The 16959-nt window shown below is 46.9% G+C and overlaps 2 protein-coding genes across 5 annotated transcripts in view; both read left to right on the plus strand.

Moving 5' to 3' along the window:
• Positions 1 to 3127, plus strand: part of Tdrd7 (tudor domain containing 7) — a 67258-nt gene extending 64131 nt beyond the window's left edge. The window contains exon 17 of the mRNA XM_027930982.2: positions 2666 to 3127. Coding sequence (XP_027786783.1) covers positions 2666 to 2886 — 221 coding nt within the window. The 3' untranslated portion in view covers positions 2887 to 3127. The remainder of the gene's footprint in view (positions 1 to 2665) is intronic.
• A 4075-nt stretch (positions 3128 to 7202) lies between these two features.
• Positions 7203 to 16959, plus strand: part of Tmod1 (tropomodulin 1) — a 93671-nt gene continuing 83914 nt past the window's right edge. For 3 of the 4 annotated variants that reach the window (XM_027930841.2, XM_027930842.2, XM_027930839.2), the window contains exon 1: positions 7203 to 7309. The gene's annotated coding sequence lies outside the window, so the exon portion shown is untranslated. The remainder of the gene's footprint in view (positions 7310 to 16959) is intronic. The other variant, XM_027930840.3, reaches the window with a different exon arrangement.

Consider the following 16959-nt stretch of genomic DNA (forward strand, 5'->3'; position numbering starts at 1 on the left):
GTGAAAGGTGGACACAGTGTCCTGGGGAAAGGAGCTCTGGTAAACAGGCCTTTGGTAATGCCATGGCAAGGTGGTGTGGGGGTTGCAGTCCCATGCATGGCTAGGGCTGAATCTGGTGAGCCTCTGCCCCAGCTGTGAACTTGCCCAGAGCTTCTCAGGGTTTCCCCTTAGGTGGGGTAGGGTGGCTAGAGGAGAGAGGAGTTGGACAGTTCCCTTCTCCAGGTGGATTAGGCTCTAGTGGAACCCCAGCATGCGGTCAGGTGCTATTAGAACCATTTTTCCTGAGAACAGGGCTTATTAGGAGCCACCCCCTACTAGAAGCCCAAGGGGACTTTTCTCTGCTGTTCACTGTGAGAACCTGGAGAGAGGAGGTCATATTCTTGGAGGGAAAACTCTCAGACTTTTCTACAGGCCTCCAGCTGTTCCTCATTCTGCCTCTTGGTCATTGGTTTGTGCTCCAGCAAATTGTGACTCACAGTATCTGCCTGTCTCTCCAGTTTAGGGGGCAAAAGACTACTCTGTGACCCTACTTTTCAGTGTTTTTAACATTTTACTTATTGTTAAGATGAAACAATAACTTCTGAATTTCTTGCATGCCGAGCCAAAATGCAGAAATTCTGCCAGCCACTTCATTAGATTCTCCCTGTTGGGAGTCTTGGTCCTGTTACTGTGACTATAATGCAGATCAGGAAAGAGCAGCTGAGAGAAGTACCACCCCAGGCCCACAGCCTTGACCCCGCAGTCTGCCTCTCTGTGCTCGCCTTGTTTTACTGTGTGCTTCCTCCTCGGAGAGTAAGGTGTAGCAGACCTGGATTTGGGTCCCTTAACTGCTCAGCCTGTCTCCATAACAGTCAATCTCCGTCCTCCTTGTGTCTCTGAATGTTGGGTCAGATGAGCAAGTGCGGATGAAATCCCCTTGTAGACTAAAACTGCACAAACGCATGTTTCTTTTACACTTAACAGAAACTCAGTGCTGCTCTGGGATCCCATCTCCAAGCCCAGTTCCTCTTCTAGGCTCACCTCTGCTAAGCCTTTCTTCCTACAGACTTGCTCTTAACTCTGAGCATCAGATGACTCATCCGAAGGGAGGAAAACAGCTAGAGTGGACGTGATGGAGTGTCTCTTGCTCAAACGCGCAGGCACCCGCTAGAGAGAGGAGTGACGTAGACTGAGAGTTTCATGGGAGTCACCTGTTGGGACATTGCCATTGACGTCATTACTTTGGTAGACTTGGTTCACATCCACCCAAGCCCTGTGAAATTTGGGAATACCCCTCTAACCAAATAATTTTGGAACCTAAGTGGAATCCACAGGGTGTCCTGAGTGTATAAATGAAAGTACTTCAAGGTTCTCTAGGGTCCTTGGGCCAAATCCCTTACCCACTCACAAAAGGGGTCCCTGGGTGCTTACCTCCCAAGGCTCCCAATGAGTCATCGCTTCACTCTGTCTTCAAGGATAACATGACATCCTTTGCAGCAGTTCTGCCTGGGTGTGCATTCAGTTTCTGGATCATAAAGTAAAGGAGCCGCACTATCGGGTCATTCCTTACCTTACTGATCAGGCTCTAGAAGGGTTACCTTTTTCCTTCTTAAGTAACATGGCTCTCAAAAATTGTCAAAGCTGCTAAAGATAATGATGAGACTTCTAAACTTCTCGTGGGAAATTCTTAATAATCCAAGTCTTTAGCCCTCTTGCTATGTAGATAACAAGTCTTCTAAAATTATATCTAAAACCCCCAGACTTTCATTCCTTGGGACATAATTCATAGTTTGTCTAATCTAATATATGTGGTCTTAATTTATATTAATAGTTTCTTGAAAAATATTTTTTCTTATCTCAATTTCATTTTCAGATCTTACATAGAATTCTCTAACTTGATCTCAAGTTCAAAAGTTAAAAGATGCACAGGGCTTAAAATTCATCTGGCAAACCAGTTTCTTTTGTGATAGGTAAACTGAGGCCTGAGAGAGGAGCCAAGTTGTTTAGGGTCATACCACTTGATAGAGGAAGAGCTGGGAATAGTAACACATATCCTAACTTTGAATGCATGGTCTTTTCCATGGTGCTGGGTATAATTTTTAAAAACTATACTGTAAATAGATCAGATATCAGTCTTTTCTATTTTAAACTATATTTGGTCCATCAGGAAAAAAAAACTTAGAAAAAAATTTCACTAATATCATTGACATTTATTTCCCCTGGATATGTCAATTATTAGTTTAAATTTACATAGACTTTATGTAAGGGAAATGTGTGTAATCTTTGGGGGGGGGCGGTACTGGGGATTGAACCCAGAGGTGCTTTACCACCAAGCACATTCTCAGCCCTTTTTATTTTTTATTTTGAGACAGGGTTTCACTCAGTTGCTTGGAGCCTCCCTACGTTGCTAAGGCCTTGAACTTATCATCCTCCTGTCTCAGCCTCCTGAGTAGCATCTCAAAGTAAACTCGTGTTTGTAGGTAAAGGCTTATAGAAGTGGCTCCACTAGAGTAGAACTATAAGCTGGACGGGTTTATGATTGTTCTGCAACCATCTTCTGGCGTAGACAGGTCTAATCTGGGATGCTCAAGTTACTCTGGAATTGACTGAATGTTTTTCCAGGATAATGGATCAAAGAAAGGCCATTGACACCTCACTGCTCCCCTGCTCCCTGTCTTTCCCCTAGGAGTGAAGTGCAGCCAGTGGTCTGAGGAGGCTTCAATGGTGTTTCGAAATCATGTGGAGAAGAAACCTCTGGTGGCACTGGTGCAGACGGTTATTGAACATGCTAACCCCTGGGACCGGAAAGTAGTGGTCTATCTAGTGGACACATCGCTGCCAGACACTGATACCTGGATTCATGATTTTATGTCTCAATATCTGGTAGAGCTTTCAAGAGTTAATTAATCACTGCTTCTGAGATCTTGATGACTAATTCAGATTTTTTTAGCAATAACAAAATGTAGTAGGCTTTAAAAACATATTTCTGCTACATGGCTCTGACTGTTGTGGGGGATTGAAACGAAAATGCTTATGTTTGATGAAAGATATTTAACAAGTTTTGTTTTAACAGAGTTGACTTTTCAAAGAAAATTGCACTTGAATTATTACTATAATATTAGAATAAAAATGTTTATCAATATAAAAACTGACTACCTTGTAATTTCTAGGCTTTATGATCATAAGGTGAAAGTTTCCTTTTCTGTTCGTGTCTTCTTGCAATGCTGAATTCCTCTCCAGTTAAACGGAATTTTATGACTTGACCGTACCCTGATATGGTGGTGTATCCCAAAGCATGTGAAGATTTGTCCTGACTCATTAGCATATCAGCACTGTCACAGACCAGGCAAACTAGCACACACCCTTGACTCCAGACCTTCAGTGGCTTCTCATTGTCCACAGAGTCCAGACCCAAGGACAGGCCTTCCACAGCCCCTGCTCAGACTTGTCCACACATCCTGCTTCAGCCACATTGAATCTTTATCTGGTCCCTGAACCTCATGCATTTTCATCCAGGACTGCTGACGTTCTATAGCAAGACTCGCTACGCTCAAACTGTGTTTGTTTATTCCCACAACCTGCAGCACATTCTCCCCATCTGTTTTCCATGCTTGATCCCCACAGCTGACCACAAGCCCTCCCTGGTGCCACTTTCTACTCCATAGTACTCTCTTGGTCCCATATCTCAGTGCACTTCAGGGTACACAACTAGTTATCTGTACCCACCACCTCAGGGAGGGGAGGGACAGGCTTAGTCATCTCTTTATCCAGCAGTTCTCTGTAAAGGTTTGACAGCTGGTCTGGCTGGTGAGAAGATGAATCTTGATTTCTATTGTCAGATGGTTTGCTTGCTGTCTATACTCCCACCATTGTTGCTTTCTGGCTAATAATGTGACATCACTGGATGTGGAGTTAGGAAGGGAGGCACCTATGTGGCTCTTATGGCCCTAGATAATGGACTCCAGCACACACTGTGTCATTGACAATGGACAGAATGGCATCTTCCCTAGTCAGGCACTTGTTATATGCTTGCTAACTGATGAGTAGATACAGGGGCTTTAACCCTGATGTAAAGATGAAGTGGAGAGGCCCTGGACTGAGTGGAGCAATGGAGACTGCTAAGGTAGCTCAGTGCCATTGCGCTTGCCTAGCATGCAGGAAGCCCTGGGGTCCAAAACCCAGCACCAGAAGAAAAAAAAAAATGTGATGGGAATGAAGGAAAAAAATATTGAAATTTAATTTAGTTAGCATAGGTAAGAAGACAAGAAAAAGTGAAGTCAGATCTTAAGGACTAGGGTGATGATCCTTACCCAGTTTGAATGGAAGATTAATATTTTGGTTTTCCACATACTGAATTTAAACCAACAGATCTCTGTGTGAAGATACATACAAACTATTAGAAATATGGGGTGAACTTAAGGGGAGAAAACCAGGCTGTTAGATGACCACTCTTAAAGTCATTGGTGTTTACTCGAGAAAGTTTTTACTTGAGAAAACAAAACAAAACAAAAAAAGTAGAGACAAGATAACAGTAGAAATTATCTCTAGCTTTAAAAAAAATTTAATATTTACAATTAAAGTGGTTCAAAATTCAAGAGTATTATGCCAATTGATTAAAATATTTATGATGAAATTTTAAAATTCTGATGTTTAAGTGAAATAAAATAGTGTGGATTTTTTTATAATGGTCTCTTTTCCTACCCCCCCCCCAAAAAAAAGGAAAAAATTATCAAATGTCTACAAGTAAGGAAGAAGTGGTTTCTACTTCACCGACTTTAGAAAATGTTTCCATTTTTAAATCAATTAGTTGTTGATGTAAGTGTAAAATTAATCTGGTGCTAGGACAGTTTGACAAATTACTTGGCCTCTCCCTCATACCATATTCCTAAGTCAGTTCCAGGTGGATTGAAAACCTAAACAGTGAAAGCTAAGACAGAAAAATACCATCAAAATTCGGGACTAGGAAAGAATTCTTAAACGGGACACACAAAGTACTACCAATAAGGAAAACAGATTGATATATCGTATTAAAACTAAGAGCACCTTTCCTGAAAAGACATTGTTAAGAAGGTGAGATAGCAAAGCAGAGTAGAGGAATATCCCCCCCTGAGAAGTATATTGAATGTTCAATACAACTATTCAGAAGAAAAATGGGCAATACATTTGAACAAATACCTCACAAAGGAGGAAATCCAACTGACCATATAAAAAGGCCAATATAAAAGGGGTCAACCCATTAGAACACGGGAAAGGCTAGCTGGAACCTCAACTAGATACCATTACTCATGGACCAGAATGACTGTTTCAGTTTCCTCAGTGGTATGGAAGACGTAAAACTGCTGTGTAACACAGTAATACCTTTGGAAGAGTTCAGGCTTCTCTCTTCTAAAGTTAAGGTTGGTCATACTCTGCAACCCTGTACTTCAAACAGCAGTGTGTGTGCTGGTGCAGAATAGATTGGCAAAAAACGTTACAGTAACACTTTTCATAGCAGTTACAGGACTATGTTCGTTAATAGTAAAATGGATTTTTTTTAAGAGAGCGAGACAATTTTTTAATATTTATTTTTTAGTTTTCGGTGGACACAACTTTATTTTTATGTGGTGCTGAGGATCGAACCCAGCGCCCTGCGCATGCCAGACAAGCACGCTACCACTTGAGCCACATTCCTAGTCCAATAGTAAAATGGATTTTTTTCAACTAATGATATATTCATATGATGGAAAACTCCACGGCAATAAGAAAGAACAAATTACAGGTACATGAAACATCATGGATTTATCTCACAGAGTTGAGCAAATAGAGACAAATTGTAGAGGCTCAGGAAATCAGGATAGATTACCCTAAGGGTCAAGAAGTTGAGCATCTTTGGGAGGGAGCTAAGACCAAGAAGCAACAGGCTGGTTTCTGGGCTTCTGACATGTCCTGACTGAGGACTGGTTTGCACAAATATTCATGCCTTTAAAAGTCAGGAAATAGCCAGGCCAGATGGTGCACATCTGTAATCCCAGCAACTCAGGAGGCTGAGGCAGGAAGATCAAAAGTTCAAGGCCAGCCTCAGCAATTTAGGAGACCCTGTCTGGAAAAATCAAAAGGTGTGAGGGTGTAGATCAGTGGTAGAGTGTCACTTGGTCTTGAATCAAATTGTGAAATATGATATATCAAGAACTATGTAATGTTTTGAACAGCCAACAATAAAAAAAAAAAAAAAAAAAAAAAAGAAAGAGGAGAGAATAGAAAAGAAAGATCAGGGAGCACATTTATGTTGTGTGCTCCTATATGTCTGTGAGACCACAACAAAAATGTTTAAATAATCTGAAATATTAAATCACTGCTTTATTTTAAAATATATGGCACATACGCCTTGAAAAGAGTCTTACACCTGTGAGAGTTTTATAATATAGAAATACATCTTTGTGAAACTATTTTAAAATGTTTTTTAAAGTGTTTCTCTCATTAGTAATCTATATACCAGGATTAAAGAGCTTATTTTATTAGGGTTTCCTCCTTCAAAAACTTTTCCACAATAATCCAAACGGAGATGTGTCCCCACATCCCTACAAATTCCTTTGTATGAGCAATTTGTTTTATTATAATACTTTAAATTTCTGTTTGGGTTTAGGTGGTGTGTTCTGGAAAACACAGCCTTTTGAGAAAGTGAGATTTTTTGTGGTGGTTATTTTAAGACGTTCGTTTGGACACTCCATTCTATCTCAGTAGAGTGGAGAGAATGCATTCGATTCTGTGTTGGAATTACACGTTCACCAAATGATAGTTATTAAAGCCTGGGCTCCTGCCAGACCTAGCTGGGCTGCTAAGATGGGATGGATCGCTACTTCAATGCAAGGAGAAGGTGCAGCAGCCGATGGGCTGGCCTTGCTCCTTCCACTGTTGAGGACCTCTTAAAAATTCTAGACCCCGAGGGAATTAAAAATCTGCCCACCTTTTTCCAAACAACTCTACATCGCTTAAACTTCCTGGGGTAAGTGGGAAAGGGCAGATAACACATCCCCTGGGCTGCGGAGCCGGCTTCCAAGCCTGGTTTTTTTTTTTTTTTTTTTGCCCTGAGCTCCCACCCAGCGGGTGTCGTTCTCGGCCGGGGACCTTGCGCTGAGCTCGGGCGACCCCGAGTTGGGGGTGGGGAGGGCGGCGGGCGGGGCGGGGCACGGTGACAGCGCGGAGCCGGGCCCGCCCCTGGCTCCCACCCCCTGGAGCCCTCAGCGCCCGCCCGCCCCAGCTCGTCCAGCCCCGCGCTCCGCTCGCCCGCCTGCCGCCCGCGCTCGCCCCGCCGCCGCCCGCGCCCGCGCCGTCCTCTCCGCTCCGCGTCCCGGTAAGCCCCCCACCCTCCTAGGGTCCCTCTCGTGCTTGCGGGGCTCCCTGCCCCCGCGCCGGGGCCCCAGCCATATCTGGGCAAAATATTCAGCTGTCGCCGCCGCGGCCAAGAGGGACTGAGCGTGGCTCTCTCTATAAATAGCTGCCTCCTCGGATTGCCTTCGGGACTGGGGAGCCCGGGTGTCGGGGTCCGGCGCCCCGCGCTCCGCTCCCCGCCGCCTGGCGCGCATGGCCCTGGCCAGGGCGCCCGCCCTCTGAGCCGCGTCTGTAAACGCCAGAAAGAGCAGCGCCGGGGGCCGGGGTCCTGGTGGAACGGACTCCCCGCCGCCGCTGGTCTCCTGTGCTGCCGGCCTGAGCGCCCGCGGGGCGCTCTGCTGGGTGCAGGTGCCCGCCGAGCCGGGCCCCGGGGCGCGGCCTCCTCCACCCGCGGAGAGTCTGGGGGCGGGAGTGGGAGCACAAGTCTCCGGGGACGCGGATCCCGGGTTCGCGCTGAGCCGGCCTGTGGCAGGAAAAGTTTCCAAAACTGCGGGAGATGGCAAGGTTTAAAGCACCACCACACGCGCTTTACGCAGCCGGGCGGAGCGGGAATCAGCCTGGAGGCAGGAGCCCCCTCGCTACGGTCAGCTCATGGAGTGGCATGGGTAGGGTCCTACCCTTCTCTGGACCTCGCTTTCCGGGTTTGCACGGAGAGGTTAGGTCCCCGCAATGGAGCTAGGAGCGCGGCCGGTGAGAGCGGCGGGGCGGGTTCGTGACCGCCTGCGCTCCCACCACCTGTTCACCAGCTCCAGGCCTGGGACACGCTGGGCACAGCCGCCCACATCAGGAGGGGTTGCAGAACTCAGAGACTGGTGGATCCCCGAATCGGGTGTATTCTGGAACCCACTAGAGCCCTCCAATACCCTGTGTCATACACTCCGGGGAAGTGCACCCCGGGGTGCTTACTCTCCGCTGGGTAGCCGTCGCCTTGCAAAACAGCAAGGGACCCATACAGCTTTAGACCCAATGAACTGGGCAGGGCCAAGGGTTCCAGTCCAGAGCTCCCTGGCCTCAGTTTCCCCGTCTGTAAAACACCTATGACATGCCCTCCGAGCTGCACAGCTCCCTCCTCTTGCCCACCCACTACTTCCGTTATCCACCCTCTTTGAAGTACTCATCTTTGCCCGCTCAGACTCTTGAAAAACCACTTGGCCTAAGCTATTAGGTATCCACATCACACAGCCCGCCCCTGAACCCAGGTGCTAAGACCTCAGAGCACCCCGAGGGCTCCATCTTTCTCCCCAGGTGACGGCCATCTTGTCCCCGAAGCGCCTCAGAGCCCCCTGCTCAAGGTCATGCTGCTGAACAGCAGGTCTGTAGCCTCCGCCTGTTTTTCCCCATCTCTTTCTGACCCTTCCCGCTGTGCAAGCAGGTCTTGGGACCCTGTGAGCACCTAGTCCATGCCCCTCTTTTGTGATCTGCTACTGAAACAGGACTTTCCTTTGCTAGAGCAATGGTGCTGTCACCCTAGAAGGCTCAGTTTTGTTCCTAATGCCTCTATTACATTTTCTCTATAGCCATCTCAAAGCCTCAGAGGTAAAATAATTAAGGGGAAATAGAGCCATATAGCAAGGTTCTCATCATTTCAAGCTGTACAATAAACAGGCAGATGAAAAACAAGGAGCACCATCCCTTTAGGGTGTTCTCTCTGGTGAGCTAGTCTTTTAAACCCACGTTTTCCTCAGTCATTGTCCCCTGGGTTCCTAGCAGCCTAAGTGGAAAGCCAGAGTCCTCTAAAAATAGCCTCCGCCCCATCTTATCAGGGTCTCACACCTTTTAGCTACTCTAGGGTAGGGTGGTTTCCTGCAGCTCAGCAAAATGTGAAAACAGGGAGCAGGTAGTGGCAGCTGTGAGTATCAAGGGTGGTCTGGCCTGGGGATCAGAATCCCTGGCTCCAGCCCCAGCTCTGCTGCCCACCCAGAGTGACCTTGAGCAATGAGGAGTGGCCAAAATGGTCTCTAGTGGAGGGAATCAAGAGGGCTCAGACTCTCATTTGGAAGACTTTCTAGCATGAGGAACTTAAAGTGCCAGGCATGAAATCTGAGGCATTCCCTTGTGAGGAGAGGTTGGGAAAGGAGCAGGAGAAAGTGGCTTCCCAAGACCTCAAGAAAGAGAGAAGTGGACAATAACATTTGTTTCAGAGAGAGAGAGGGTGGCGAGAGCTAGGGAGGGAATATTGGATTTGACAGAGGGCCTGGGTGAATTTCACCAGGGCATTGCAGAGGATTCAAAAACACGATCTACCAGTGACCCTTGTCCAAGCCTCAGTTTCCTGCTCCTAACAATGGGGATAAGAACTTCATCCATTTCCTCCAGGTTTGCTGTGGGGATTGAGAAGTTTCTGGGAAAGCCCTCAGTGGAGAGTTGGGCACCTCGTGATGGTATTATTATTGTTAGTGAGGGACAGAGGTGGGAGCTGAAGTGGAAATAATTTCCAGTTCTTTTTAAAAGCTTAAATGTTGGAATAGGTGGCATATACCTGTAATCTAAGCAGCTCAGGAGGCTGAGGCAGGAGGATCTTTATTTCAAAGCCAGCCTCAGCAACTTAATGTGGCCCTGAGTAACTCAGCAAGACCCTGTCTCTAAATAAAATATAAGAAAGGCTGGAGATGTGGCTCAGTGGCTAAGCACTCTAGTGCCAAAAAAAAAAAAAAGCTTAGATAAGGAAGGGAAAGGTGGTAGGAGCCAGGGACAGAGCACAGAGGGAGGAAGAGTGTGACGGAGGAGAAGAACACAGGAGAGGGAAAGGCAATTATAGAAGAACCTAAGGGGTCAGAATTGAGGATCTTCCTTATTGACTTGCTGAGTGTCACAGATCCCACAGGTGCCCTTCATCCTCTGTAACCAGGTTGAGCAAAAAAGGGTAAAAGAAAGCAGATTCTGGCTGGAGGCCCCTGTGTCCCCTGGCAGATTTCAGTATCTGCAAAGGAGCTGGGTGATGGGCCATGAAGGGTGGCTTGACCTGCCCAGGGGCCTCCTGACCTTGGCTTGCTTATTTCTGAAATGACATCATCTATCAATGACTCCTACTGAGCCCAGTCATAATGGCCTTTTCCAGTCAATGTTTTGATTTTTCAGTCTTACTAATGGACCAGCCAGGCTGCCAACATTTCTAAAGATGCCTGCTCACTTTCCCTTAAAGCCAGAACACCAGATAGATCAATTATTTGGCTGCTAAGAGCCATTATCAGCTGAAAGCCACAGGCCTTCTACTATGGAGCAATGTGAGTTAGCACAGTTCCGGGGTCACTTCCTCCCTTTTCTTTTTTGGTTGATCGTGGTAGGACATGATTTGATTCTCTTTGCTCGTAATGATAATGAAAGAGTGAGCTCACTGGAGTCAACCTAGGACAAAGTCTGGATGGTTTTTTTTTTGGTATTAGGAGGTGCTAGATCCTTCTCTGATCTGAAAAAATAAACAAACTCAAGCATTGTTTCCATTTCTCCTTCTCTTATGTCTTTTTGCTTTTTAAAAACGAGCTTTGTGGAAGAGCTGGACCTTACCTGGCCTGGGGAGAAAAGAGGGAGGCAGAGGGAGACGGACCGCACCCCAGTGTACCTGTCTCATTTTATCTGCCCAGGGTCCCCAGCCCCAGCCACCCCTCGCTCTGGGGTCAGTAGGATGGTGCCCCCAGGCTGGTCCTGGAGATGACTGTGGTGGGCGGAAGGTTATGACCACCAGATGTTTTGCCCAGAGGAAGCGTGGGGGAGCAGATATGTCTCTTGGCCTCGGTCAGCCTTCTTCATGGACTGGCTTTCTGCCTCTCCCTTCAAAGCTGGTGCCAGTCATAACCCTCCTCTCCTCCCAGCCCACGCCCTCTCACGATCTCATCCACTCCCATGACTCCGACCACCCTGTGATCCCGAGTTCTGTGTCGGCCTGGACCTCTGTCCTCAGCTGCAGGCATCTGTAACTCCTGCCAGTTGGACAAAAGCAATAGGATGTCCCAAAGGCACTTCAGTCCAGCAGGCCAGAGCCAGGCTCTTCCCCCTTCCTCTTCCTGTGTCCCCGGCTTGGTTGCCAAGGACACCGTCCACCCAGCCACCAAGCCAGAAGCCTCCCTTCCCTTCCCCACCCTCACATAAGGCCACCCAGTCCTGTCAGTTCTGTCCACCACCCCAGTTGTCAGATCTCTGTGAAGTGGAGCTATGGCCGTGTCACTTCCATTTCAAGGAGTCCCCCTTTCCTCCTACAGACCTGTTTCCTTACCATGGTCCCAAGCTACTTTTTTGAAATCACACAGATTGGGGTAGACCCTCCCCCCAATCTGTGTGCCTTCTGATCATGGCCCAAGCCCACGGTGTCTTCCTGCTTCTGCTGTCCCTTCTGCCTGGAATGCCATCATCCTTCAGAACAGAGCTTCTCGGTGCCACATCTGTGCTCCCACCGCCCTCAGCTCCAGTCACTGTGTGTTCTGACTGGGACCATCCACTGACCTGTCCATCTGTGGGGAGACTGAAACCCCCTTGAGCATGGGGTTTGTGGCTCATTTATTTCTGCCCCCCAGGGGTCCGCCTCATGGCTCAGCCCGTTGACATAGTGCAAGCCCTTTAGGGCTTAATTAATGGCTGCCTGTTGGATGAATGAAGGAGTAAAGAACAAGTAAAACCAAGCTCTGTGATCTCCACGACAGTCACTCAACACCAGCCAGCCCTTGCAGCAAGATTTCCTGTTCCATCAGACCACCCGCTCCATGAGGGCACATGCCATCCGTTCTGCTCCCTGCCAAGTCCCCAGTCCCCAAGGGCCCCCACACAGTGATAGCTAGTGAACCAATCCATGATCTCATCTGAAACTCACAGGGAGACACAGCAGGTATAACCACCCCCTTTATGTAATTGGACAGTGAACCCCAGCAGGCATTGCTCCAGGTCATCTGGCTGGAGGGTAAATTCCAGAAAACTGAAGTGTTCTTCGGGGTTCCATCAGCTTGAGGGACGAGAGTCCTAATGTTGTGTTAGGACTTCCTAACTTTCTAATGTCCACTTTAGTTATTTGGGATCTTTTTAAAAAGAGCAAGTTCTGGTTCAACAGGTATAAGATGAGGCTTGAGATTCTGAATTTCTAATGAACTCCTTACTTCTAATAAGCAATAATATGTTTATTAGATAATAAGCCTCATTTCTCCTAACAAGCTCTAATAGTCATAATTAGGTGATACTGATCCTGCAGCCACAAGCCACCACAGGTTAGGCATCAAGGTGAGTGCCGGCCATTGATGTTCTCTCCTGCCTGTTGCATTTAAGATAGGGTTTTATAAAATCCACAAATGAATTTATCTAAGCCCTGGCTCAAAATCAAGGGCTCTTCCTGGCCAGGACACTGCTTCCAAGTTTGGTGTCTGTGAGCACAGGATGATGTCTGGCCAGTACTGGGATGTGGACCCAAGACAGCTGACACTCTGAGACAGCAAAACCGCTCAGAAGTGTATACATGTGAAGGTGATGGAGAAGGAGACGGGAAGAGACTTCCTCCATGCAAACTCGGGAAGATTTAAACGTTTGGACTGGATTGTGATATTGCACGCATCTGTGTATGGATTTTATATCAGATTCCACCTAACCCCATTAAAAAGGCCTGAGATGGCTTAAAATAAACCTATGCAGGCAATGTAACTGGTAAGAACAGATCAATTTAAAAGGGCAGAAACCTTGAAGATGAGGATCGTGAAACTCTTTAAGGATCTAATTAGCACTGTGAACCCTTGCTCGGGAAAAGTGAACACATTAATACACACAACAGTAACCTTGTCATTTCAGTGGGCATGAGGATCCCCCTGAAGTCCATTCAAAAGCAGGTTAAAGACACCAAAAACAGAGAATAAGGAGAGAAAATTCTACTGCATGCTGCCTGAAGGCACCAACTGTATTTGGACACTCAGATCAGCTCTGAGATGAGTCATGGAAGCCACAGGAAAAAGGAGTCAAGATGGATTGGAGGGCTCTTTATATCCAATAGAAGTTGAAACATCAGTCTTTCAGAAGAGATAAACGTTTCTATTCTTCATATAGTATCAGGATAGGGCACTGGGTAGAAGGCAGTTTAGCAGAGTGGTTAAGAACGTGGACTCTGCAGACCATCCCCCTGATTTCAAATCTAAGGTCTCTCAGTTACAGACTCTATCTCGGGTAACTTTTAACCACGCTGTGCTTTGGTTTCCCCATCGACAAAGTGGGGTGATTGTGGGGATTAAATTAGTCACGTGTAAAATGCTTAGGACAGCGCTTGGGACAGTGTCAGCGTTATGTAAGTGTGAGCTATTCTGGGAAGGGAGCAGGGATCACAGGTACAATCAGATTTCCTGCCTAGATTTGAATACCGGCTCTGCTGCTGATTAGCTTTCTGGATGGTCGACTGGTGTCCTTGTAAGGAAGGTGAACACCCACACAGAGGAAGCCATGGAGGTAGGAATCAGAGCTCCGAGTGATGGGGCAGCAATCCCAGGAAAGCCAGGGCTTGCTGGCTCTCCAGAAGCAAGGAGAGAGGAATAGGACTGATCCTCCTTTCCCTGATTCTCCCAGAAGGAGCAGGCCCTGCCAGACACCTCCATTTTAGATTTCTGGCCTTGAGAACTGTGACAGAATACATTTCTGTTGTGTTAAGCTGTCTCGCTTGTGGTAATTTGTTGTGGCAACCCTAGGTTGAGTCCTGTCACTTCACTTCTCCACACTGAAATTTCTTCATCTGTAAAATAGGGATGATAAAAGTACCTACTGAGTTACGAAGATTGCATTAAATAGCCAGGCACAGTGGCGCACGCCTGTAATCCCAGCGGCTTGGGAGGCTGAGGCAGGAACATCGAAAGTTTAAAGCCAGCCTCAGCAAACTTAGCAAAGCCCTAAGGAATTTAGGGAGACCCTGTCTCTAAATAAAAAATTAAAAAGACTGAGGATGTGGCTCACTGGTTAAGCACCCCTGTGCTCAGTCCCAGTACCCCACCCCACCACCCCCCAAAAATTACATGAAATAATGTACATAAGACCTAAGCATGGTGCCTGGTGTGCAAGAATTATGGCATAGTGCTTGCTATAGAAGTGACATAATGGTCAATTGCAGCCTGAAGGAGGGTGTGGGTGGTATTCCATTGCTTCTCTGTACTATAATTTATTTCTCCAATATCCTGTTGATGAACTTCTATGGGGTTCCCAGGTTTCTTGCCAATACAGATTGCACCAGCCAATTTGGACATTTATCTTTGTTCAATACGGTGAGCAAACTAGTAGGCTAAATTCCTAAAGTGGAATTGCGGAGTCCAAGGGTGCGAGGACCTTGACGGATATGGCTTCTGCTGAGGTGAAGAGGCTACACCAGCATATACTCCAGTCCCCGGGAGACCGCAGACCTCCCCCTGGGCTGGGAACACTGGCAAGCGCCACGTTTTTTTCGTTTCTTCTGTCTTTGTCATTCTGATAGATGATGCTGATACTTCATTTCTCAATTTGCTTTTCTGTCATTCTGGGCCAGGTTTGTTACCTGTTCACATGTTTATTGGCCATTTGGACTTCTTTTTATGTGAATCACCTATTCCTTTCCTCTTCCCACATTTCCCCAGGGCAGTTCTATTTTTGTTGTTTGCTCTTGTAAGAACTCTCTGTCGAGTAAACAAATTAGCCTTTTGTTCTGTGTACAGCAAATATATTTTTTTTCCGATTTGCCATTTGCCTTTTGCCATTGTTCACGCTAATTTTCATATTGTTTGTTCAGAAAATACAAAAAATGTATGCTACCAGCTGCTGCGGGTTAAGGTGACAAGGTTTGCATTTATAAAACAAAGAATGAGAATAGGAGTGAGGCCCACAAGCTTTTCTACGAGTGCTTTCTAGATTGTGGCTGTCAAATCCGATAATAACGCTGCGCATTCATTCATTCATTCATTCATTCAATAAACAGCACCTGAGAGGTGCGGGGCTTTGTGCAGGCCCCTGGGACACGGAGATGCTTGCCCTCCAGCGGCTTTGAATCTCAGGCGAGATGGGGTGCAGCAGGACAATGCAGTCCCCCCAAAGACCTCTGGTGGCCTCTGCCGTTTGTGCTATGATGTTGGCTCCCTGGAACCCTCTCTGGTGTGGAGGAAGGTGAAACAGTTGGAGCTGAGCCTGGGGGAGCCAGGGGTGGCCTGGATGAGGGAAGCTGCAGAGAAGTGGGGGAAGGAGCCACCAAGAGGACGACAGCTCCTTTCCAGGGCAGGTGGGCAGGCAGCTGGCACAGGGAGATGCTTTCAGAATCCTTTCCTGGAACTCTTGCTTACAATGACCCCTGTGGTGACTCAGACACTGAGTTGGCCCCAAGAGATGCAAAACAAAGATATGGGTTGCTTGCGTATGTGCACACCCACACCCGCACCCACACCCACACCTACCTTTCTAATTTAAACCATTTGACAACTTTGACTGACGCATGGACCTCCAAGGCTCACCATGCTCTGGGATGGGGCTCACAGCAGCTGCAAAAATCGACAGAGTCAAACACTATGTTTAGTGTCCCTGCTTTTCTGGAAGGTGCTTTCCTGGATGACTAAAAGAATGAGCTCAGCCAGAGAAAATAAGGGCGGACAAGCCAGAAAATAAGCCTTTTAACAAGAGCCGAGCCTCCTCTGTTCACTACGTCTTCCATGATAGTACCAGGCCTTACAGGGCCTTAAGTCTCATCTTGTCAACTCCCCAATAGCCACCACCAGCCGAGGCACCTGCCCTCTCTGGAAGACTTCATCTAGTGCTCTGTCATCTCCTCACAACCCATAGTGACGGGGCTCCCTGCCTCGTGAGTCAGTCCAGTGCATCCCTGGGCATTATTATTGTTAGAAACTTCCTTGGGCTGATCTATGTCTTGGTGATCTCGGTGAATCCATGTCTTCTGCCCTCTGGGAAACCAAGACCATTTCGGTTATCTTTTCCCTGGGTCAGCCCAGTAGGGGTTACAGAGAGGAACCACGTTCCTCATGGTCTTTCTACACACGACAGCCTGCTCACCTTCTCTGTATCAGTCAGCATTACCCGAGAGAAGGCCACATGCACAGAAGAAGTCACCTATGTGGCCAGCGGACATATGAAATGTGCTCAGCATCCTTAGTCATCAGGGAAACAGTGAGGTGCCCTACCTTCCACCAGAATGAAAAAGTACCGACAATACCAAGAGTTAACAAGGACTAGAACTCTCACACATTGCTGGTGGGAAAGTAAAATGGTACCATCACTTTAGAAAACTGACAATATCTACTGAAACTAAATATGTGCCTACTCCATGACCCAGCATATCCTATTTCTGGGTACATAATCAAGAAAAAGTAAGTGGTTACTTCTACTGAAAAACAGACTCATAGCACTATTTCTAGTTTCCAAATATTAGAAATAACCTAAATGTCCATAACAGTAGAGCAAATACATCAATTATGGTACATTGCATATAGTGGAATACTACAGTGGAATGAAAAAGAACAAACCATTGCTACGTGAAACAGCACAGATGAATCTCACAAACAGGGTTGGGTGAAAGAAGCCAAGCCCAAGGACATACGATGTTCAACACAGTCAAAGCTAATCTGTGATTTTGAAGACCAAAATCATAGGGAGGTTGACTGGGAGGGCGGTATAAGAAAGTCTTCTGGGGTTAGA

Source organism: Marmota flaviventris, chromosome 13, assembly GCF_047511675.1.
Source record: "Marmota flaviventris isolate mMarFla1 chromosome 13, mMarFla1.hap1, whole genome shotgun sequence".
NCBI classification, from domain to species: Eukaryota; Metazoa; Chordata; class Mammalia; order Rodentia; family Sciuridae; genus Marmota; species Marmota flaviventris.